This window comes from Prionailurus bengalensis, chromosome B2, assembly GCF_016509475.1.
Source record: "Prionailurus bengalensis isolate Pbe53 chromosome B2, Fcat_Pben_1.1_paternal_pri, whole genome shotgun sequence".
In the NCBI taxonomy this organism is placed as follows: domain Eukaryota; kingdom Metazoa; phylum Chordata; class Mammalia; order Carnivora; family Felidae; genus Prionailurus; species Prionailurus bengalensis.
Window position 1 is genome coordinate 18313671 of NC_057349.1, and position 24925 is coordinate 18338595.

Genomic DNA, 24925 nt, shown 5'->3' on the forward strand with positions numbered 1-24925 from the left:
AAATGCCTAGGCGACACGGGGACTCCTTGAGAGACACCAACCACACCACTACCGCCCAGGCTGGGAGGGTGCAGGGCCACTGAGGCCGTCCGCCAGGGATGGAGGGAGCCTTGGTACCGGGACAAGTCTTCACTCCCCAGCGCGGAGCTGACCCTTTACACACTTTGGCCTGACGTGTCCTAGACGATGTGAAGCCGGTTCTTTCTTTGTTCATCTTAGTCTCCGCGACGACAGCAGGAGGGGATAACCGAGCCTGTCCCGGGAGTTCCAGGCCCCAGCCCTGGATCCTCAGACCTCAGACCTCGCGGCTGCCGGAGTGGGGCCGGCACGGTCGCGGAGGAGTGCGCGGCCCGAGGCTAAGCTCCTCACCCGGGCCTCCCTCCCGACCAGGTGTGGTTCCTGACGGAGTGGTGAGCTCCTCGGGAGCCCCAAATCCTGTGGCTTCTTTTAAATCTCCCTTCTAATTAGAAGCAGCGGTGGAATCACTTGAGTGATTTTATCTGTCATGGGAAAGCAAACCCCAAGCCCAAACCTCAGCTGCCCATCCCAGAACCACCAACGCCCCCGTTCTCCCTTTAAAAAGTTATTAGTGGAAAAGATAAAGAGCTGGGAAGCCATAGAGGAGTGGGGGAGGGGCTCACCTTAAATAGAAGTGTAAGTGTATGAGTGTGCAAGTGTGTGTGTGCGTGTGTCTGCGGTGGGAGGAGACTAAACCTAGAAGCCAGAAATGAAACAATCGCGAACGTTTTCACCTACTGAGAAACACTTTGATCTGGGATCGGACGCTTGAAGCAGCCCTGGGGCTCGCAGATTCGGATCCGCGAGGGCCGGGGGTGTCCTGAACCTCGTGGGCCGGTGAGGAGGCCCGGACCGGGGTCTGGCCCTACAGCTTGCAGCCAGGTGCGCGGGACCTATCCGGTCGGGCCCAATCTCCGGGCCTTGCTCTCTTCTTCCACCCCACCCCACCCCCCTTCCCGGATCCTTCCCCCCTCGGGGTGGAGACTCTCCTAGCCCCAAAGTTCCGAGGGGGGAGGAGAGTCGACGGAAGAGCGCGTAGATGCCCCCATTGCTTGAGTGTGAAAACACACCCACTCACGCTCGCATCGCGCCCTGCACACCCCAGCAGGCAGTCTGCCTCGGTTCCCCGGTCAGGCACTGACCGGGAAAGCGGGTTGGGGCTGTTGGGAAAAGCAGGAGCTGATGGCGAGATTGCCGCGGCTATAAATCCATCACTTCCCAGGTCAGCTCTGCGAGGCGCTGGGACTAGAGCTGGCGGAGTGAATTCCTGGGCTAGCGCGCATGCGTCGGCAGGTAGCAACCCAGCTCTTTATGACCAGGTGAGATGTTGGTGAGCAGGTAAAAAAGGAGGATTTGCCTAAGCGATTCCAGGGAGCGGGCCCGGCCGAGCCCTCCAGCCCATGCCCGGCGGGGACCCGTCGCCAGGAGCGCCGAGCCGCGATGTCCATACTTGCCAAAATGGGGGACTGGCAGGTACGGGGGTTTGCCTTGGCTGGGGTTGAAGTGGGCGGGGGTGGAGCGGGGGAGGGGGCCGGCAGGGGGGGAGGTGGAGAGGAAGAGCCTTGGCCCAGGGCAGGGAGAGTCGTAAGTGAGGCGCGCCTGGCAGCGCCCAGGAGTGTTCCCAGGAGAGAAAGAGGGCAGAAAAAAACACGCGCTGCCGGCGGCCCGGAGCTGGGGAAAGTCCGGCGCACGCTCCACAGGTGGCCCCGGGGGGTCACTTGTGGTTTGCGCTAGAGCTTTTCATGCCCCCCCCCCCCCCACAGCAGAAACAAGGGTGGATGACTAATTCGGGAGGGGGAAGGGCGCCGGGCGGGGGTTGCAGTGCGTGGTAAGGAAGGTTCCCGGCTCGGTCCGCCCTCCGTTCTTGCCCTAGACCCCAGGGCTACGCATGTGGTGGGGTTCTGGTGCACCTGTCTTCCTGCCTCCCAAGTTTGGGGGACCTAGTGGGGGGTGGAGAATGCAGAGGGGTCCGGATGGACGGGTCGCGCCGGCGAGAATGTTCTTTGGGGAAATACTTAAGAGTTTGCACAAAGTTTAGCCTCTCAGTCGGAGTCGTGAAGCCCGTTTGCGCCGCTTGGGCTGGAGGTGACTGGAGGAGGAGTGGATGGTGGGGGATAAGGCAGGTCCAAAATTCTTCCAAACGAACGCCTGCCAAACTCGGCCCTACTAGGCCGCCCGTATTACAAGGCCAACTGGGCCCTGGACCTTGGGGTCCCTGAGCTCCGGACCCGACCTAGGCCACAGGAGCATTCTTGTAGCTCTCGGCTTCTAACTCTCAGACATTTCCCCTACGGAAACCCGGGCAGCTCTGGCCAGGTTGGTGAGGGCCAACAGTCTCTCTCCTCTGTGGCCAATTTCATAATAGGAGCTGCGGGGCCCTCTCCCCACCCCCCCCGACCCCCAACCCCCAACCCGGGGCCCAGAGAGGCCTGGTTAGGGCGAGATTCTGGGTGCCTAGAAGCCTGTAGGGCAATTCGAACAGAACGCCCTGAACTTCCAGAGAAAAGTCGAGGTCCTGCTCTTTCTGGGGCGAGTTCCTTTTCTTGTTTCAGATTTGTGCCATGAGAAGTAAAGGTCAGAGAAGTCCCACCTTTACTACATTCCCTGGAGTTGGGGAAAGGAATTCGTCTTGCAATTTTTATTTCTTTCCTTGTATTTATAATTTTTATTAACACTGAGCTTTTTTCTGCCTCTCCCCCCAAGTTAAACCTCACTGAAATGCAATTTCAGCCCCAACGTTAGACTGCCTTTGGGGTTTAAGGGTGCAAATACCCACACCAAACACAAACGTTAGAAATCCACACCGTTTTCTCCCTTGCCCCGTGGGCCTCAGGACCCTACTTCATTCTCTTCTCTGGAGGGTGTAGACTCCGGGAAGTCTTTGGCTGAGGGCGTTGCAGGTTTCTCCGCAAGCAAGCCGAGTGGACTTCACAGCAGAACGCCTCGGGTCTGAGAAAGTGCCAGTAGCACAGCCTTGGTGGAGGTCCGAGCTTCCAAAGGGCCTCAGGTTCCGAAGCGGTGAGATCCTGGCCTCAAGGAGAAGAGAGTGAACCCTAGGCCTAGCTCCTGCGGGCTCACAGTTTGGCAAGAGGTGGGAAGCCTGCCTCTAGGGTGGGGCCCATGGATTTGGGGCCTGGAGGGGTTGGATCCTTCAGGCTTGGCCTGTTGGGCTCTTGGGTCCCACTGGGTGGTGACAACCAGAGAAAATAGCCATTCAGGCCCCTTGCTGTCTCTTTGTTCCTTGGGTGTCTCCGTCTCTCACTGGTACTCATTTTTCCCTCCAAGGCCCTCTCCACGCCCCCACTCCAGGCCTGGACCCCCGACCTCTATCCCCAGGCCTGGCGCTACCATCCCGGGGCGCTGGTGAGGACGGAGCATTGACATGCAATGAAGCGACTTGTCGTGGTAATGACGTTCACACAAACGCGGCTCGGCTGGCTCCAGGGGCTCCTGGGGCGCGGGCCTGGGCCTTTCTTCAACGCCTGTAACTCGGGCGGTGGCGCTGAGCCCACAGGCCCCAATCTGCACCTCAAAGGCACCCTCGGCGGGAATACAACAACAGTGTAGCAGCCCCCGCGGGTGCGGAGCCAGAGATCTGCGGGGCACGGGTCAGCCGGGGTGGGGGTGGGGGGCAGTGGAGAAGATAAAGGGCCTTGAATGCCTTCCCCAGCCAACAAACTGAAAAAGCGAAACTTGAAGTTCCCTTAAGCACACTGTGGCGACGGCTGAGGGTGTAAAAATCCCATGCTCCCAGGCCTAGGATTTGGCCTACAGATCACGCTCGGCGGCTGCGGCTGCCGTCAGGAAGGTGGAAATGCTCGCGGCGGCCCATCGCCCGACTTCTAGGTACTTCTAGGCCCCGCGTTGCGCGGAGGGCCCCGGGGCAGCCCCTTAGGGTGCGTGGTGCCAGCCCTGGACGGTCACCGTTTCCCCCGGTGGAGCGGACTGTGTACAGCCACAGAGCCGTGCTAGGTGGCGGAAAGGAGCGAGGGGAGAGCCCCGGCTGTCCGGGAAATGTCCCGAGCTCTAAATCCCCCTTCAAGCTCAAGTCTTCTTCCCAAGTTTTGGGAGGGGCCTCTGGCCTACCCTGCCTAGCTTGAGGAATTTGCGGGGGTCACCCAGAAGGAGAATTGCCCTTTTACAGATTTGGGGGGAAGGGGGTTCTCCCTCTTCTCGTCTTCCTTCCACCTGTTAAGAAATGCTCGAATTGTTAACAGCCTCCGCCCTTCTGTAAGGACACCCCGTGGAAACCCGGGAGGCCTGGAAGTTTGCAAGAAACAGGCCTAGATGGAACCAGAAGTCATTCCTAGAGGAATTCGGAGGCAGACCTACTACTGCTTAGTGAGTTTGCAGTATTCAAGAGCGAGAAAGACACACAAAAACTTTTTCATGGAGGACAGATGAGGAGCTCAGCCAGAGAAATTAATTACTCTGTATTTCGAAGGATTACATCACGTCTTTCTTGTTAGTTTCTCCCTTAAAATAATTTACTAAAACAGCAGAGAGAGAAAATAATAATAATGATAATAATAATAATAATAATAAGCCCCGGTGGGGCGAGCAGGTCCCTGTGTGAAGCCGGAGAGCCCAGACTGGCCAACCTGGACTCGGGGGTGGCCCCGGGGCCTCCGGGTTCCGCGTCAGCCGGGCACTGCGCCGCGAGCGCGCCCGCTTTAGTAACATCACCAAATCATGAAGGAACTCTCCCTGCTTTAATTAAAAAGGGGGATCTTGGGAAAACTGGAGCAGATTAGCACAGCGAAGAGTTGGTTCCCAGCGATTTATTTTGATGCATGAATGACACGGCGCACACATGTCGGTATATCGGCTCAACTCCAGAAGCGACTGTGAGACTCCATAGGAGTTCTGTATTTTGTCCACATCGCACCTAGGAAACCCTTAGCCCAAACACCACGTTGAATTATCAGTCAGCTCTAGCTTCATACAAACGAGAGGAAAATCATTTAACCCCTGGAGCTGTCAACTAACCTCTTCAGGGTACAATTTTTATTTTACACGCGGCAATTAAAGGATCGCAAACCCCAGCCGAGCCACTGGAGCCGTTTGGCAAAATCTTCAACTTGGGGGTGGGGGGGGGAGCGCAAAGCCAATAAAACTCCCAAGGCGCTGGGGCCCGAGGTGGAGGCTGCCGCGAGCGGAGGCGATCTCTTGTTGGGCAAAAATCCTGGAGTGACTTTGCCGGTCTTGGTTTGGTGATTATATTTAATTGCGAAAGGGATAATAATTTCTAATAAAATTGGACGGGGCCGAAAGGACCGCGCGGTTAGCGGTGGTAGGGGTGAGGGAGAGGTGCTGAAAGCTGGGCCCCAGGCGCAGCCGCTCGGACCCTGCACAGTGCAGGTTTTTTGTTGTTGTTGTTGCGGAGGGCATCTCCCTGGAGGAGGAGACGGAGAGGAAGGGGAGTGGGGTGGAATGGGGCAGCGGCGGGGGCTGGAGGGTGACTGGGGCAGGGGCGCGCGGCTGGTCTCCGGGGAGATTCCGTCCGCTCACAGGCAGGCGTGCGCTCTAGGAGCAAGTTCGCGGCTTGGAGAGGCCTTTATACCTGGGTCGGAGCGGCCGGCCGCAGATTGCGGTGCTGGCGAGCAATTGGACTATTGTTGATATGCTAATGAGGCGATTAGGCTGTTGGTAAAGAGCTGGAAAAGGGAAAAGTTTCTACCATTAGAGGGAGATCTCCGAGCGCACACGGGAGCTCTTTCCCTTCTCGCCTCCTCCTCCTCACCCTCCTCCTCCTCGCCCTCCTCCTCCTCCTCCTCTTTGCCCTCCTCCTCCTCCTCCTCCTCGCCCTCCTCCTCCTCCTCGCCCTCCTCCTCCTCCTCCTCCTCCTCCTCGCCCTCCTCCTCCTCCTCCTGCGCTCACCGCCGGCAGCCGGCACTTTGCGCTTACCCAGAGAGTAGCTCCACTTGGGTGCGAGGCGGAGAAGGGGGCAAATCCGTTCACGCCGATCCATGAAAATGCTTTGGAAACTGACGGATAATATCAAGTACGAGGACTGCGAGGTAAGCGCGGCGCCGGGTATCTTTGCGGCCGCAGGCTCGGAGCGCTACCTTCCCGCTCCTCCTCCTCTCCTCGCAGCCAGCTGCGAAATGCGGGTGGGACAAACTTTCCCCAGCGCGGCGCCCGCCTCTCCGATTCGCCCGAAGAACGCAAGGGAGAAGCTGGAGAGGAAGGATGTGGACGCTGCCTTCTTTCATTTCCCTCCTTCGAAGCTCGTGTCCCACTTTACCCCCCCCCTTTTTTTTTCTGACCAGTTTTGGGTCTGCCTAAGAGTGGAGCGAAGACACGAGCTTGGGTTTTTGAAGCAGTTGCTGGCAATTAGGCACGCGTCTGTGCACCCGGCGTGTGTCTCCAGCGAGATCCTGGGGGCTCGAGCCACCAGGAAGAGAAAGGGAAGAGAAAACCCCTTTTCCTCTTTAACTTCCTCTCCGATCTTTAATATTCCTTCTTTTATTGATTCATTTTTTTACTTCCTCCCTATCTTCCCCCTCCCCTCCCCCTTTCTAAAAAGGCTCCTTTCTGTTTGGAGAAGGGGCCCGCACACTTCTCCCTGGGCTGGGTTGCACCTCCCGGTTATGGGGTTCAGTTTGGAATCACTCCTCTCCCACGTTGCTTCGGGGCTCGCTCCAGGTATCTCTGTTACTGAAGAAGTTGTAAGCAGCTTCTCCCTCTGTGGGACACTCGGAGAGCATCCCTGGGGTGGCGGTGGGGAGGCTGCGCGGTGCGGAGCCGGCCGGCCTCGGGGTCCTCCAGCTTCGGCCCCTGCAGCCGCCCGGCGCTCGGCTGCGTGACCGTGGGAATCCTGCCGGGGCTGCACGGGGCCTCTGGTGCGGGGAGCCCGCGGGGCCGATAGAGCGCGCCTCATTGGAGCCCGTTTTACAAGCCAGGGTCTCCGGAGCTCGGCTTCTTGCGGCAGCCGGGGAAGCCCCAGCACCGCCGCTCCGCCCGCGGGAGGCGCTGGGAACCCGCCTGGCTGCGGCGGCCGTGAACTCCTTCGCAACCCCCGCTGAAATACGCGGAGGGGTCACGGGAGGGGGAGGAGGGCCTCGGCCGGTGATTACCTACATAGGTGGTAGTCCCTGCCTTTGCTGTGTTGTTTTGTCTTCTCTTTTCTTTTCTGCTGTTTTCTTTCTCTTTGACATTTGGAGCTGGAGATGTCTGGCGCAGAGGTCTGTGCGGGCGCAGCAGCGTGGGTCTTGTCTTCACTTGAAATCAGAACCCGGGTTGAGGTGAACGATGTGTCACCCGTTCCCTTCCCCCTCTCCTTTCCGTCGGCTATTTTAAATCTTTCTCCTTTCCCGGGCCCTCCCTTCACCCCACGGGGCACGAGGTGACATCCCACGGGGACCGGCGCTTCTCTGGGGGCTCCTGCCGTGCGCGGTGCCGGGCTCAGCGACCCCAGGGCAGACCAGCCGCTTTGTTTTCAGGCCTGGGGTGGGGGGTGGGGGTGGCTCTGCGAACTGGTCCGAGTGCAACTGAGCCCCTCAGTCGAGAGCGAATTGTCCCCGCCAGGGCTGCGAGCCCGAGGCTCGGGCATTTCACCCTCGCGGAGGCCGAGCCCTAGGCGGGCGGGGTCCGAACCTCTGCGCGGCGCTGGGCGCCTGCGACACTCAGGTGGGAGGCGAAGAACTTGCTCCCTCTGAGAGGGATCCTGTGGGGGCGCGTGTGAATGTGTGTAAGCGAGGCCAAAAAGAGAGAGAGGAGAACAGAGTGAGGGCTGTTTCAACAACTTTGACTGCGGTGGGCGAGCGCCGGAGCAGGGATTTCGGGTTTCCGAGCCGGCTCGGGGCTGTCTAATTATGTCGGGGCTCTGCAGGGACACGCAGGAGGCGAGGTGCCGCTTGTTCTGACAACCCAGCGGGCGGACTGGCAGCGGCGGCAGCCGGGCCGCGCTGGGAGAGAGCGAGCCGTGTCATCCGGGCGGGGGTGGGGGGGGGGGGCGTCGGGCGGGAGTGGCCCAGCCAGTCGGACGGGTTTGCGCCGGGAGCCGGGAGCCGGTGCCAGCGGCGCCCGGGCTGGGCCGCCTAGCGTCTCTGCGCGCCCCGGGCCGCGTCCCGGCTCCCCCGCCCCGAGCCCCTGCCCCGGAGAGCCGAGGGCGGGGCGGCAGCTGCCGCAGAGCGGAGCGGCCCGGGCCGTCCGAGGGGAGCTCGAGCGGCGGCCGAGGCGAGGGCCGGTGGTGGAGCGGGCGGGCCGGTCCCGGGCGGGGCGCCGGGCCATGGAGCAGCGGCGCGGCGGCGGGCGGCCGAACCCCGAGTCCCAGGCCCGGCTGCGGAGCGGAGGAGCCCGCGGCCGGAGAGGGCCAGGCAGCACCTCCCGTGCCGAGAGCCTGATGAATGCCCGGACGCGGTCCCCGGCAGCTCCGGCCCGCGACGCGCGGCCCCCACGGTATCCCGAGGTCTGCCCCAGCCTTTTAGGTCTGATTGTCCTCGCTCGCTTCCTCTCCCCCCCCTCGCTCCCTCCCCCTCCCCGCGGCCTCCCCCTCCGTGCGCTCCGGCTCGGCCCCCTCCCCCTCCTTCCCTCCCTCCCTCTTTCCCTCCCTTCCTCCTCCCGGGCTCTCCCTCCTTTCCTCCCTCCCCTCTCCCCACTCCGGGCTCCCCTCTCTCACCCACACTTTCTTTCTCACACACGCACGCAGACACATTCTCCCTCTCTGCGCTCTCTCCCTCGGTTTCCCTCTCTCCCTCTTTCTCTTTCACTTTTGCATGCCCTGCAACCTTTTAAAATGTTGCCCCTTCCCTGTGATTCGCCAGACGCCGCGCCGCGGCCCCCCGCGCGCTCGCCCGCTCCCTCTCTCGCCCGCTTTTTGTCTCTCGCGCTCCCTCTCCCCACCTCCGATTTGCTACACTGAGGCTCCCGTCAATGGACTGCATTGAGAGCCGGCTCCGGCGCGAGTTGCCTCTCCGCTTCACGCTCGATTTCCAGGCATTCTTCCCTTATTAAGTATTCGTGTAATATTAATAGTCATGAATATCTGCTATTAGGAGGCTCCAGGAACGCTGCCCAGCGCGGTTATTAGAAGCTCAAGCGAAGCCGCCGCTAAGAAAAGAAGGGAGACACGGATTAAGGAACACGCACATACACACAGACACACACACACTTTTTTTTTTTCTTTTTCCTCTTTTGGGGTTGTTTTTTTTTTTTTTTTTTTCATTTTTTAAGGAACTTTGAATCCTAACCGCTCGCGGCAGGATAGAGACCGTGGGCTCGACCAGCTGAAGGCGCCGCTCCAATCGGTGGTTCAAGTTCGGATGGACCAGAGCGGGGCTCCAGCGCTCGCGGGAGCGTCTGCGCCGTGACCGGAGTCCTGGGTGGCGCGGGGCTCTCGGCGCCTTTTGTGTGGGGCGCGCTCGGGCGGCGGGGCAGCCGGGCTCTCCAGGCTTGCTTGTTTTTTTCCACCCTGACTCGTTACCCCAGACTCTTCGCAGATGTTAGTTCACAGTTTTTCAGCTATGGTGAGTCCCATCCCCACCCCCATCCCTGTTTTCCTTAGGAATTCTGTTCTGGAAACCGGGTGCGGCGGGGCTGCCCGCAACCTCGGGTTTCGCGCCCAGGTTTCCTTCAGGGCACCCCCCCCCCCACCTTTCCATTTGCATTTCTCTCTTTCCTCCTTTCTCTCGCTTTTTTCATTCTTAAATCGAATGCATTACCCCCTCCCCCCTGCTCGACCTCTCCCGGCGCGCAGTCCTACCTCGCCGCTACTTCCCCAGGCGTGTTCCTCACCACGTTCATCGTTATTTCCTCGCGTATTCACTTGTTCCCGAGGTGTTCTCAACCTTTGGTGCTTAATCCATCTGCAGGAAGAACGCGGCCCGGTGTGCCCCCTCCCCTCGGAGCCCGGGGCTCAACCTCCGAGGGTTCGCACTCCCTGGAATCAACTCTGTTCGCCTGTTTTGCAAGCGAATTGCAATACAGGGACATAAAGTCAGGCGTGTCTTCTGCCCTTTGGGGCTGGGGTGCAAGGGGCGGGAGCCTCCGCCCCGGGGTACACCTCTCTCTTTTAAGCCCAACAAGGCTGAATCTTTCTATTTTAAACCTTGACTTGACGTCCCCGTTTCCCCCATCCGTATCCTAAAATCGACCCTGTCGAGAAAAAGGCTCCCAACTGAGGAAGCGGAAAAGACAGACCCCCCATCCTGCAGTTAAAACCTTCTTTAAGCTGGTAATTTAAACGTGTGCTTTCGTTGCAGCCCCTCTATGAGATGTTTCTATTTAAATAGTCATGAAATGGTAATGGTCTTTGAACGTGTGTGATTTTTTTTTCCTCCAAATAAATGAACAGGGTGTAAACAATAACGCAGTGGCAGGCAGGTTCAAATCCGGGGGAAAAAGGAAAGGCCGCTTCTGCTGTTTAATATTTAGCAGGAATTTTCATTTTGCTTAAGGGAGGTTTCACGCTGCAGCTAAACGGAGTGTATTCTGGGAGGCCTTTTTCTGTCTCCCCCCCCACCCACCCACTTTCAAAGAAACGCCTAAGCAGAGCCTCTTATGCCCCCACATTTGCACCATCTAATTCCCTGCGTTTTGGAAAGAGCCCGCCTCACTTCTGGGGTATTTTCCGAAATGGACAAGTTGGAGCCCATTTCTCTCGGCGGCCTGCCGGTGGGAGTGAGCGGTTCCCCACGCAGTCTTGCGGAGTGGATTTAGAGTGGACAGCTGTAACTCGACGCCTGATTTCTCGTTCTTTCCCCTTCCCCTCTCTCTCCCTCTTGTAGGACCGTCACGACGGCACCAGCAACGGGACGGCACGGTTGCCCCAGCTGGGCACTGTAGGTCAATCTCCCTACACGAGCGCCCCGCCGCTGTCCCACACCCCCAATGCCGACTTCCAGCCCCCCTACTTCCCCCCGCCCTACCAGCCTATCTACCCCCAGTCGCAAGATCCTTACTCCCACGTCAACGACCCCTACAGCCTGAACCCCCTGCACGCCCAGCCGCAGCCGCAGCACCCGGGCTGGCCCGGCCAGAGGCAGAGCCAGGAGTCTGGGCTCCTGCACACGCACCGGGGGCTGCCCCACCAGCTTTCGGGCCTGGATCCTCGCAGGGACTACCGGCGGCACGAAGACCTCCTGCACGGCCCACACGGGCTTAGCTCAGGACTCGGAGACCTCCCGATCCACTCCTTACCTCACGCCATCGAGGACGTCCCGGTAAGAGGCCGCGCGGGGGGCGCGAGAGGGGACCGCAGCCCCTGCTCACCCACCCCCAGAGAAGATAATCGGGACGTGCGGCGGGTGGGCCTGAGGTTCCCGCGATGGCGTTTACTTTTCCAAAATTTCGTATTATTTTTTGGGGGCGGACGCTTTGAGAACCCACAGCAACGACCGAATTAAAAAAAATTAAAAAAAAAAAGTAGTTGAGAGTTCTATAGCCTAGAACAAAGGTTCCTGGAGCTCCTGCAAACAATGCCTGCGTTACCATTTCCACCAACACAGAAATAAATCAGACGAATGTCACCATTAACAATATCTGCCCCTCTCCACGACAGTAAACTGTTTCGATTGGGAGAGGATCTAATTCCACCGCTGCGTCTGGCGTGGGGATTTCTGTCTGTCCTGAAAAAGACGTTAAATCCGACCAGAAGAGCTCATTAAGTGCCCCGGCAGTTTAACATAAAGTGTAAACGACACCCTAAGAAAATCATTTTTGCCGGGTTTTATAAGCACTGGTGATAACTAAAAGTTATGTGTGTACCCTACCCTGATTAAAGAATAGTAAGTAGCAAATCGGAGCAGGGGACATTAAAATTCAGCCTCCTTCTCCTCCTAGGGGTGCTAAGTGCTGACCTCATAAATCATTAGCTGGGTTCCCAACGCCTATCAGAACTTGCTACACCCCATATTAAATTAAATGTTTTGAGACTATTGGGCAATACATTATTTGAGTTCTGATTCAGTTATCGATAAATGCAGTTTAAAATGATTTCTGAATAAGCATGGTATTAGCACATTTACTATTTACAATGTAAACCTATTGATAATTTGAAAGTACTTTCTGAAATTAAATTTAAACCAGCATCTCTGTTTCAATTCTACGTATTTATGGTTTCCTCACAACCTTCCTGAAATGGAATTAGAATGAGCCAATAATTTTATTAAAGCTGTAAAGGCTCTCTTAATGCTACTTTTCTTTGGAGAGGAAATGTATCTGGATGTGATTTTTACTAAAATGCTATTTCAAATTAGTGCATCAAATATTGCAGCAATATGTCCGTTGACAGTTTAATGATTACTGCATTAGATTGCAAAGAAAATGGTCAGATGAACTTACCTGCTTGCTTGGTGAATTTAAAACATTATTTAAGTTACATAGGAAAATAGAAAATTTATTACAGCTCTCACTTGGCCCAGTTAATCACTGAAATTTGTTGGTTATGTTGAGCAGCCTTGCATGGAAAGCAAGAAAGTAGGCACTTGATCCATTGTGGGATTTAGTAAGCATGGTGTGCGTTTGTCTGTGCTCATAAATGTTTTTGGAGACTGATACTAAACGGTACATTTCTTGGGAAGTAAAATGAGAGAAGCAATAGTTGAGAAAAGCTCAATTAAAAAACCAACCTGGAAGTTGTGATCATTTTAGTTCCCCTTCCCAAAGAGCCTCTGAATCCTTTTCCTAGCCTGCTCTGTGGAAATATTTGAATTGCAAAATGCATTGCAACCTTTTGGAATTACTGTGAATTAGGATCGCTCTCCTTTGCAGAAATTCCAAAGTGGCTGGTGTGAATTCTTGCACCTGTATAGTCACTCTTTGTGGTGAAATTAGTCAGTAGGAGAAATTAACCAAAAGATCATATAAAAGCAAGGAAACTCAGTTGCAGCTCTTCCCCCCCACCCTCCCCCACCTATTAAGAAAAAAATTCTTTCAAAGGAATTTGGGTCAGGAAAAGGGTTGTTTTCAATTTTCCCATTGCTGCAACAGTTAACCTTTAATAAGAATGACTGCTAAATATTTAAGAAAATCAAATTGATGGTGAAAATTATTTAATCATTAATATCTCAGTGGGGTTTTAAACTTAACAGTCTTCCCTGTATGGACAAGGTCTAGAAATAACACAAATAAAAGTATTATGCCACACTACATTTACTTTATGGGTTGAGGGTGCATGCATAAAGGGATCATATTTCCCCATATAGTTAAAACACAAGAACTGCAGCAGTAGTCATTTCTGAACATTTCTCAATTTAATTATACTTAAATCCAGAAGCACTTTAGGCAAGTTACAAATGAGAGCATTGAGTATAATAAAACCTGTAATAAAGCAACTTAGTACCATCCACCCGGAATCATTGCGATCAGGCACAATTAACAGGAGCATAAATCCAAGACAGAATGGAAAATGTTCGAATCAGTATTATTGTTGGACAAAGACTAGAGAAGGAAGTAATAGTTTTTTAAATGGTAATGCCTGTGTTTGGTAACGATTGCGAAATCTTGTATCTCAGCAGCCCTGGTGCTAATTTGTAAACACAGCCAGACATTATATTGCCTGTCAGTTTCTGCATTAGAAAACATGATTTCATTTTACTTTCTAATCACGTTTTGACTCTAGCACACACGTATACCCATCCATCTGTAAAAAAAAAAAAAAAAAAGAGAGAGAGAGAGAGAAGAAAAAATAAGAAAAAAACCCAACATATCTGCTGCTGGACAACAGGGGGAAAAAACCGCAAAGGTTTTGTTTTTTGTATTTTTTTTTTAAAACCATTTTCATATTCCTTTCTGGTACCCGGTTTAGGCAGTAGTCTTCTTTAAAAAATTATTTTTAGTGTTCCATAAGTGAAGGTGTGTATATGCATTTGCTTTTTATCACACTACCTAAAACGTTTAAAATGCTCCCTTGTTACTCCCGCCTCTGTCATTTCTATTGTGTTTCTCTGGCTTTTGCTGCCCGAACACTCGAATCGCTAAGGTCCGAAGCCGCTGAGGCGCCAAAATAAAGCCAGGTGTATTTTTAAAGGTTGAACTGACTTTGTGAGAAAGATTAGGTGCTCCAAAACTTGGTTTCATTTCCAAAGAAAGTTTTATTCCCCACCCCCACCTCCTTCAAACATGGATTATTTGCTGGGGGAGGAGAAATGGGCCGTGGGTGTGCAGTGAAACCTCTTGAGTTGCAAAGCCTCAAATTCCAATAAACCAAGAGGAGATGTTTATATATAAATGTCACTATTTGGGAGGGGGAAATTTTGATTCTAACCCTTCCCCTCCCCCCATGTTGCATGGAATATTCATTTCCTTTTGTTTTGATTATACACTTACATCCATGTGTATCCTTTTGTTGCAGCATGTAGAAGACCCGGGTATTAACATCCCAGATCAAACTGTAATTAAGAAAGGTAAGCCATTTCCTTCTACATTCCAGGCATGTCCTTACAGGCATAGTGCTATTTAAAAGAACTTGCAGAGCTGTATTTATTTTTTTCAAATAGGATTTCCTAAAGGCTCAGAATTAGCAAATAGATGGGCTTGGAACAGCAATGCTTAAGTGATCGGCTCTCAGTATGTTAGTAATGGCAACAGGCTAGCCTTGTTCATGATTTGACCATTTAATTTAGTTTAATGATACATGGACAAACACATGAAACGTGTAAGAGTCGAACTGATTTGGAAGTGGCATTTCAGTTTTCAAATGGTTTAATAGTTTAGTTCATCTGTTGTGTGCATGGCTATGAGTGTTAAGAAGGGGTGTAATGCTAAAACGGTGCAAATAATTCAACGTTAATAGAAGGGCAGTTGTGTCTTTGGTAACACTCCTTAGCAGAGGAAGAAGAAACTTTAATGTTCTTCAGTTTAATTTCTCATTAGCTGTTTAAGGGGTTTTAAACTTTGTGAATTAGGTTAACAAAAATTTGGCTTTTGGTTAAAATTAGCATCTTGAAAATGTCGGGATTATTAGCATAATTGTTCAGAGCAGAAATTGTTTTTAAAAAGTGTCAAGTGACTTGGATGGATTTGTAATTTGTATTGTGTTTAGTGAGTAGAAATAAAGTTTACTGGATTAAATGCTATTCACAGCAGCTTTTTTTGTTGTTGTTATGGTGGCAATGTTACATTTCAGGATTCTAGGCACCACCAGAGGACGATGCTATATAAAACTGTTCTCATTTCTAACCCCAATCAGTATATTGTTAGCCAGTTTAAAGTTTCATTTTTTGCATCTGTGAAGTCTTTGTCACGTCAAATTAGATGTGCAAGGGATAAATCTTAAGAGATGCTCTTTCCAAGTCGACATGATAATTGGCTCTTTTATTAGTAATCTCTCAAGAGTTCGTTTAACTCCTATTGTCTCTATTAGCCTCCCCAGAGCTATTAATGTCACAAGTGATCTATCCAAAACCTAGAGCCCCCTACCTCCCCATACGTCTAGAATATCCCCATTAAAGAGGGAGGAGTACTGTGAATAGAATGTGTGCATATTATTATATATGTCTCCTTGTGGAATTTTAAAATACAAATGCATACTGTACTTAAATGGTTGTGAATGCATCTGAACTCTATTGGTGTTGAGAAATGTAACATGGTAGCACACTTTCTGCTGGCCTTGGCTTTTTTCTCTAACTATGGTGGGGCCGACCATGAAGAGCTTATGATTTGAACCAGCAAGAATATCCTCGCCCCTTCCCAATGAGTACTCTTAAGCAGACAAGGGCATTAACGATTTGCTGGACAACAGGGCATACTGCTAATATCCTATGGTAGGCCTATTTATCCTTTTTTTTTCTCCCAGTTCAAAATGGGGCTTTGGAATGGATTTCCACAACTCGGGTCTTTTTCACAACTAAACCTAGGAAAGGGCTTATTCCTCAAAAGGATGGGTGGAGCACGTGTGGTGTGTGACAAGCCAATCGACCGCCTCCCAGCTTGGTGCCTTAACTGCAATGCTCACTTACAGGCCGCTTCAGCCACCTAAACTCTCTGCTGATTTTAATTATAGGTCTCTGAAGCAATCTCTTCCCAACACTAAGGCGCCCCCCCACCCCACCCCACCCCACAAAAACTCCAAAGTACACACAGCTTGCTCTCGGGTGTGCAAACGTAATCCCCTCCCCTGCACCCTGACCCTAGGCTCCAGCACCTCAACTGGGGCCACTGTCCTCGGATGAGAGCCCAGGGGGTCACAATGTCACTACCATTTGTAGACAGCACCCTTGCGGCTAACAGGAAAGGGTTCAGCCGGAAGCTCGGGCCTGGCTGGTGGCGAGAGGTGGGGGCGCCTGCCGGCCGCCGGGTGAGGTGCGCCGAAGGCCAGAGGCTCGATCCCCAGGACTGGCGAACACCAGGGAATAGGAGAGAAGAGGGGATTTTCTGGGCTGGCAGGAAACGGGGGGGGGGGGGGGGGTTGCAGCGCAAGCCCGGGCGAGCTCCGGGGTCGGGAAGGACTTAGGAGTGACCCTCGACGCCCACACGCAGCTTCCCCGTCTATCTCCGCAGGCCCCGTGTCCCTGTCCAAATCCAACAGCAACGCCGTCTCCGCCATCCCCATAAACAAGGACAACCTCTTCGGCGGCGTCGTGAACCCCAACGAAGTCTTCTGTTCAGTTCCGGGTCGCCTCTCGCTCCTCAGCTCCACCTCGAAGTACAAGGTCACGGTGGCGGAAGTACAGCGGCGCCTCTCACCGCCCGAGTGTCTCAACGCTTCGCTGCTGGGCGGAGTGCTGCGGAGGTGAGGCCCGGCTCCGCCCAGCCCGCCCCGCCTCGCGGCCGCGGGAAACACTGCGCCTGCGCGGGGGCGACGACGCAAACGGGCCTCGTGCCACGGCCCTCCCTTCGCGGGAAAAGAAAGGGGCGGGGAGAAGAGCGCCAAACCCGGTGGGTGGGAGCTGGGGGCGGGGCGAGGCGGCGCGCGCTTGCGCCCTTCGCAGGCTTCCCGCGCGCTCGGCGTTCTGGCGCGCGCCCGGGTTCGCCGCCGCAGCGCGCTCCCCGCGCCCTCCGCCCCCAACCCAACTCCCCGCGCGCACGCGCAGCTCTTTGCACCGGGCGTTCAGTCCCGGCTGCTGCAGCGGCGGGGCGCCGTGCAGCCACCTTTTTACTCCCGCGAGCACCTTGCAAACCCTGGAAAACTTCCTCTCAGGCGCCTTACTTTGCCTTACCTCCGTGTAGGGTCTCCGACGGAAATCCACCGCCCCTTGAATAGATAGGGTTTTTAAGTGGAAGACGGTGGCTTTCTCTTGAGTCCGCCGCCCTTCCTGCCTCTCCGCTTCCCCCCCTCTGTCACTGTCACCTCTGGCCAGACGGCGACTCCCCGTGCCTAAGGCACACGCATTAGTGGTTCCCGTGTACTGCGGCCGCGATGTGCTCCAGGCAGTGTGCAAGATACGGTTACGTGCATCATTCTGTGTAGTCGTTGTCCACGAGTGCGTGTTACATACGTGGCTAGGGATACACATCTCACCCCTGTGAGGCCGGAATGATTCGTAGATTAGATTTTATAAGGGTCTGCAAGGTGAAGCACCTTCCCTTAGGGCAGATTTCTCCCTCCCTTGAGCTGCGTCCTCCTAGGGTTCCACCCAGCTTTGTGAGTGGTGGGTGTTGGGTGGAAGTTTCCCACATGATCTTTTTTTTTTTTTCTTTTTCTTTTTAAATAAGAAAGTAGACCAAGAACTTCACTGTTTTGCCATTTATTCATTTGTGTATCTGTGGACCCACAGGCCCACTCTGATGGGTATATCCCATGCAAAACCTTACAAAGCCGTTTTTGGAAGGTTTTAACATCAGTTTTTCTAATCTTTTCTTTCTCCTCCAGTCATTTTGCTTCCCTTTGTAATCTTTCACTGACAGAGATCTGAATCCGCCCTCTGCTTTTTCCTCCCCTTCCCCCATCCCCAATATTGGAGACTGTTTACCTAGGGGAGTATAATCTAATCCACACAATTAAAGAGCACTTGAGTGGGGAATAAAATCTGAAATTAATTAATTTGCTGTTTTATTTAAACAATTTATCTTAACCACTTTCTGATTATGGGAGTCTATTTAGACATCTATTTAGAACCACCCCCATTGTCGCTGAAATCAGTGAAATTTTTAAAGGCTGATCTCAGCTTTTGACATTTCCAGTTAGGCTGGTGACATGGCATGTAAACAGTTGGTGAAATGAATTTCCCACTGGGGCTAAAGCCAGAGCAAGAAACGTGAGAGTGATGATAACTTTGGTTACTCTGAACAACCTAACAGCAGTCCTTGCAAAGACAATTTAAAGACCCCACTGGGATTTGTGTGATTGTAACAACAGGGAAAATATACAGCAATCAGTTGAACTCAAGAATACCTCAAGCCCTAGAGATGAGAGTTGTGTTTGTTTGTTTGTGGTTCTTTAGAGATTTGGGAAATCAAACCCTTCTAACCTGCCACGGTTGCCGCAATCATAACTGCACGCGGGGGTGCTTCACAGTCAAGCATTTGTCTTCTATGATCTTTCTGTACCATTCCTTCCTAGATTTCCCTCCCTTAAGTATCTCAGGGCCACGATTCTTGACTGTGAAAAGCACATTTTAGGAAGTTTTCAAAATGAAAATAATGTGATGTAGAGCAACCCAGTGTTTTCTCAATCCCTTTCTTGCATATATTTGTGAAACAGGGCGAAGTCTAAAAATGGAGGAAGATCTTTAAGAGAAAAACTGGACAAAATAGGATTAAATCTGCCAGCAGGGAGACGTAAAGCTGCCAATGTCACTCTGCTCACATCACTAGTGGAGGGTAAGCGAGTCCACTTGCTAACAAGAAGGGAACTGTCTTGTGGGAAAATGGATAATACTTAGTGGCCATTTGGTTGTGTTTTGTGTCAACTGGGCAGTTTCGTTTTTTCCAGAGGCTGTAATGGAAGTGAACGGAATCCTTGCATGTCGAAAAACTATTTGCATATACTCCTGTCCTCCTTTTTTCTTTCCCTCTGCCACAAAATTCCACCTCCGTAGCTCAATATGGACCTAAACAATGTGAAAATTTAAGAACTGCATATATCCCAAGTTCCTGTCTCCTTCAGAGAGCTCAGCAGTAAATCACTTAAGCTATTCTGACATCTGCGTTTGAGAAATGCGTGACCATTACTTCCTGAATTAATTTGGGAATCTTTGACCTGCATCCTGATTTAAGACCGTCCTGAAAGCTCAGGGTTATATGCCCTTTCAGGTTTTTGTTTTCCAAACATATGCTCCCTTATCTCTTATTTAATTGTGCTTCTCTAGTGGAGGGGAAGAAAAGTGAGCAATTTTAGATTTTGAATTGTTTGGCTAGGAAAGAAAAAAATGGAAGCATTGCAGAAAGTTTCTCATGGCAGTTTTTAACACACACACACACACACACACACACACACACACTTCCAAACCCTTCAAAACAAAAGCTACTCCTGTTCTCACTCCATGCTATAGATACCCTGTCACCAGAACCCACTTACATTCCTGCTTCCTCTAGATTCCTGTTAACTTTTTCTGATACTGAATTGGCTTAAGTTTAGATGTGCTGGGAATGAATGTGTAAGCTTTCTTGTGTTTTCCTATGCATTAGGTTGAAGATGTTTTATGCCCATAGGAAAAAAAAAAGACACATTACCAGGTAGATTTCAAAACTGCCATTTCTATTTCAAGAAGGCATTTTGTGTTATTTACATCTTGCACTTGAGGAGATACATTACAATTGGACTTGAGCTCCAGCTTATAAGTAACTAAAAAAAGTTTAAACCCGTAAATTTGAGAAAGAATCCTATGAAGCATTTGTTAATGGCATTGAGGACGATACTATAATTGTTAAATAATAAGCGAGTGTTCAGTGCCAGAAACTCAGCTACAGTAGCATTACGTTAAAAATAACATCAGTACATAAGAGAACCCACTATCCATACCACCCCCCCCCCCCGAGAATTACATGCAAAGGAAATGATAGCAGTGGCAATAGTGGATTCGGGTATAGTGTGAGCAGTGTGAGCGAGTGTATGGGCTTGGGGGTTGAGTCCTGTAGCAGGGAGGCAGTTTCTGGAGAACTGTTATTGTTTGCGATCCGCTCCATTTTATGGAAACGAGCTCTGCAGAGAGGGCTTTGATGCTCTAATTGGCGCATGCGTTCTTCCGGAGCTGGAGCTAATGGCAGGAAGCCCTGCAGTAAAAACCAACTGGTTCAGGAAATTAAAACCAAAGATTCGAAAATCAACAACACAGACAGACTCAGTGGAGTGACCCTCAAATCCTCTTGGTTAATCGGTTTGGATGAACAGATAATTATATGCGATCAAGTTAAAATGTAAACCTTTAGTTGTTCCCTCGAAGAAAAGCTCAGCGAGTAATTATGAATATCATTTATGAATGTGTTGATAGGTGTGAGGTTGGAGTACAAGAAACATTTAAAAAGAGAAGTTGGGAAAATGTCATCAGGGTGGGGGAGGGGACTCGCAGGTGGGGGAGGGGACTTACATTTTCAATCCCTCTTGGCCTTCTAGGCCAAGTGGCCATTTTTTTTTTTTTTTCTGATAAATTCATCTGCCAGATACTACAGAGAAGGAAATAAAATTCCTGAAATGAGAAAACAAGTAGTTTGTGTTTTCTTCAACATCTGGATTAAGAAAATAAGGGAGTTGGGAGGAAATTTTGATCTCAGCTCTTTTCAACCTTTTGTCACACTGCCTCTCCTCTCTCCCCTCTTGCCAGGAGAAGCCGTCCACCTAGCCAGGGACTTTGGGTACGTGTGCGAAACCGAATTTCCTGCCAAAGCAGTAGCTGAATTTCTCAACCGACAACATTCCGATCCCAATGAGCAAGTGACAAGAAAAAACATGCTCCTGGCTACAAAGTAAGGCATTTACCTTACCTCTTCCGGGGTCTCTCTGTGTCTGTTGTCCAGAGAAACAAAAATCGAAATTGTTTCTGGTCTCTCCGGCTTTTCCCCCCCGGCTTCTTTTGTGTTAATCAGCTTTGTTGTTGTAAATAACTGAAATTAACAACACGCTCTTATTAAACCATACCGTTTTAAAGGGAAGTGTAGGCGGGATTGTCCTGTGTTTCCATCTTAATCCTCTCTTCTGCTCCACCTCATTTTTTAAAAAATGAGTGTGGGGGGGGGCGGGAGGGGGGTAATGTAGGGATTTGATAGAAGCTCAGTGTGAATTGGTGACTCTGTCTTTTCAGAAAGCCCAGCATCAAGTCCTTAAATGGGGACCAGGCTTGCCTATATCAGTTTTTGTCTCCTATCAGTATGGTCTCTGAGGGCAAGGATTAAGCAATGGTCTGCAAAATGTGCAAGCCAGGAGTCCTAGTTTCAACCTTAATCCCTTATCCCATTTCTTGCCTTTCTTTCTCCTCCCTCCTCAAAAGTGACACACACACACACACACACACACACACACACACACAAGTCGTAGCCTACAGGCGAGATGTCAAATAGGTTTCAAAATGGCCCAAGTTATATTCCCATCAGTGCTTGGGCTGAATAGGCCCCTCCAGGTGGTGTGTGAAAAGAAAATTACTGTTTTGATATGTTTTCTGGAAATTAAAAGGCCTGTTCGGAAGCCCTTAATTATCAAAGTCTGTGTCACAGGAGGGCATGGAACCAGAGGGCAGAGGCTGGGGCCTCAGGCGGGATAGTTTCTGACCTGAGGGCATCAGCTGGACTTGGAGAAGGCAGCCTAGCAGTGCTCCCCATTCTCCCTCCTCTCCCTCCCCCCGCCACCCCCTCCAGGCTGCTGCTGCCTCAGGGAGGCCCCAGCAAGTCCTTCCTTCCCAGATTCAGAGACAGCTTCCAGCATACAGGCCTCATCTGCCTGTATTTCTGACTTTTCGAGACCCTTGTTGAAATGCCAACTTTTTCTCTTCCCTTAGCTTCCTAAGCCCACCCGTATTCACAGTTTCCCTAGAGATTTTTCGGGGGCTGAGGGTTGGGGGGTGGGAAAAGAGGTGGAAGGAGAAATTGAAATTGAAGGGTCGATTTCTTCTCAAAAATCAGTCTGAGTTGTCCCCAGGTAACAGGTTTTCTGTGACCTTTTTTTTTTTTTTAAGGCAAAATAATCCCAAGAAAAGTTTTGCCTTCCTGTCTGCATCCAACCTGATTTGCAGGTGAATGAGTGGAGACCATCCCACCAACTGAGGTCTCTCTAGACCTCTAGAGCAGGAAGAAGGTCTGTCTAGTATTTTGAACAGGACAGCTGATGGCTGTGTGCTATTGGCCATTGGCGAGATACCTGTGTTCCTGACTCCTGCCCGTCTTATTCTCTTTTGTTTCTCTTCTAACGTGTGAAATGTGTTTCTGTGTCTGGGGCGTTTGGTATGAGTGAGAAAAGAGGCGGTTAGCAGTTAAGGGTAGCTGAGGGGTGAGAGCGAGAGGAGAGAGAGAGAGAGAGCGAGAGAGACATTTGTGAAGGCAGGAAAGGCATGCATTGACGGAAGGAGCCATGTTTCAGTGGACACTGAGGGGTGACTCGGTCTTTCCCCAAGTCTGTCTCTGGGGCCTTGGGTCAGGTCGGGGTTCCCAGGAATCCCCTGGGGGTGACTGCAGGGAGAAGGGTTTTCTCTTTGCTGCTGGTACTGCCCACAGGGGAGCCTCATCTCTCTCTCTCTCTCTCTCTTTCTCCCTCCCCCACCACTCTCTCTGTCTCTCTGTCTCTCTCTCTTTCTCTGCTTCACTTGTGCTGCAGACAGATATGCAAAGAGTTCACTGACCTGCTGGCTCAGGACCGATCTCCCCTGGGGAACTCACGGCCCAACCCCATCCTGGAGCCCGGCATCCAGAGCTGTTTGACCCACTTCAACCTCATCTCCCACGGCTTCGGCAGCCCAGCGGTGTGCGCCGCGGTCACGGCCCTGCAGAACTATCTCACCGAGGCCCTCAAGGCCATGGACAAAATGTACCTCAGCAACAACCCCAACAGCCACACGGACAACAGCGCCAAAAGCAGTGACAAAGAGGAGAAACACAGAAAGTGAGGCTGTCCTCCCGCCCTGCGTCTCCCCGCCCAGCGAGCCCACCCACTCGGTCGTCTCCCCCCACCTACCACCGCAGGCAGGTGACAGCTTCGGAATCAGCGAACCCCACTGCTGCTACTGCTGTTGCTGCTGCCGCCGCCCGCCACCCACGGCCCTCCAGAGTCCGGGGGCCCTCTCTCTTTCGGCAGCGGGACCGCCCCTGCTGACTCCGCCCCCCCTGCCTCGACTTCCCCTCCCCCCCCCCACCAGCACCAACTCCCCCGCCCTTTGCCCTCCTGTGGAGCCTAAGAGAACAGAACAGGCCTAGAAGCCAGCAAAGAAAAGTTCTGTCCAAGTGTGTGAACCTTTTTTAAAAAACAAAAACACAGAACAGAAAAACCAACAGGAACCCAACAGTGACAACCACCACAAAAAAAAAAAAAAAGAAAAACATTTTTTTTTTTTTTTTCTAAAAAAAAGAACATAAAAATGAAAAAAAAAAAAGATACGAGCTTCATGGGACTGAGTCACCACCTTCCCTTACATACTTCGGTTCAGATTGTAGCCATACTAAAAAAAAAAAAAAAAAAAAAAAAAAAAAAGGCCAAAAGGATAATGACATTTTTATCAGTATTGTGAATAAACTTGAACACAAACACAGGAATTTCCATGTCATGTCTTCAGTTGTAGAAGTTTTTCCTCTTCAAGGTAAAGCGACCAACTTGAACTTTCTCTGGCAACACGATTCACAGTTATATAAGGGAATCAGTGTTCACGTCTCTGTATATATTTATTTATGTGTAATTTAATGGGAATTGTAAATATGGTGAGTCTGTTTTAAGCCTCTTTTTTTTTTTTTTTTTTTTAATTTATCTGGTGATCTCGTTTACCTCTTGTTTAGTGGGTTTTGAATCTTCCCTATTAGTTCTTCATGTGGTTCATGGTACTTATTTAGAAATTCAAGGTTTGGGGGATTTTTTTTTTTTTCCCCCTCTGGGATTCATGAATTTAGCCCTGTTGTAGCATGTTAAAGACGACAAGGAGACAGCTGAACGAAGAAAAAAAAAAAAAGCCAACTAAAATTTTATATATAATTAGTATTACATTTAGCTTTCCATCGAACTGAAAGAAAAAAAGTGATATCGGACCCTGGAAAGAGTTTTAAACTTGAGTGGTTTGATGACCCTTCTATGTATTGTGGGGAGAAAAAAAAAAGTTTATCTTATTCCACTATCCTCCCTTGAAAGGATCATTCCAGCAATAAATGAGCATTGTCTTTAAACCAAGGGTAAGGGATTCCCCCCCCCCCCCACCTCCCTCTCTCTTTCTCTCTCTCTTTTTGTTGAAAGAACTTCAAACATTTGGGACCACCTGGTATTCTGTATTTTCACTGGCCATTTTGGAAGCAGTTCTAGTTGTATTGTATTGACTTGTGCTGGCAGTAGTTTTCATGCCTGTCAATGTATCATAGTCCTTTGTTGCCCAGATAAATAAATATTTGATACGCTTTATGTCGATTTTTTTTTATTCAGGGGCTGTCTTTACCCAGGCGTATTTTTGTTCTTGGCAGTATTTTTTATTCAGTATGGTTACAGTAATTGAGTTTAACTCTCCCTTGGCAATTGTTCCGTGCAATAAGCAGCTGAACCCATTGTTTCCCTCAAGTATAATAAAAACTTACTTTCAACTTGGAGTTCAGAGCAGGGTATCATTTAGATATTCCACCGAGTCTGTATTCAGACAAATGACACAATAAAACCCAATGTATTCTTTTGGATAAAAGATTGTTTGTACTGCTAAAGGAATGACATACTCTCTTTTCCTGACTAGAAACATTAATTTTATTATTAAAAATAAAGTTTTATTTTATTTATGGTGACCCTTTAGGTTTTCGTTTGTGTTTTGGAAACCACAATATAAAACCTTCAGAACCAAACTGTTAAGAATGACCGGGAAGATGGAGAACAGAACAGAAGACACCCACCCCCCCCATAACTGCTCTAGAACCTGTGTCA

At 51.0% G+C, this 24925-nt stretch overlaps 1 protein-coding gene and 1 long non-coding RNA gene across 7 annotated transcripts; one reads left to right on the forward strand and one right to left on the reverse strand.

The window, feature by feature from the left end:
• The first annotated feature begins 767 nt into the window (after positions 1-767).
• On the forward strand, positions 768-24421 carry TFAP2A (transcription factor AP-2 alpha). 6 transcript variants are annotated; one of them, XM_043590842.1, is made up of 8 exons: positions 768-900; positions 1241-1491; positions 10749-11183; positions 14315-14366; positions 16462-16693; positions 18605-18723; positions 20664-20805; positions 22643-24421. In XM_043590842.1, exons 2-8 carry the CDS (start codon positions 1459-1461, stop codon positions 22929-22931), a joined length of 1302 nt encoding a protein of 433 aa, XP_043446777.1. In that variant the 5' UTR covers positions 768-900; positions 1241-1458; the 3' UTR covers positions 22932-24421. The 6 variants fall into 6 exon arrangements, with proteins under 6 accessions (XP_043446777.1, XP_043446778.1, XP_043446781.1 ...); XM_043590843.1 differs by lacking the exon at positions 768-900 and having other exon boundaries at positions 1095-1491; XM_043590846.1 differs by lacking the exons at positions 768-900; positions 1241-1491 and adding an exon at positions 5697-6038 and having other exon boundaries at positions 22647-24421.
• On the reverse strand, positions 4785-6042 carry LOC122489248. The gene is made up of 2 exons (XR_006298881.1): positions 5926-6042; positions 4785-5675 (listed from the first exon to the last, which is right to left on the reverse strand). It is a non-coding gene; the product is annotated as an uncharacterized LOC122489248 (long non-coding RNA).
• Positions 24422-24925: the final 504 nt, after the last annotated feature.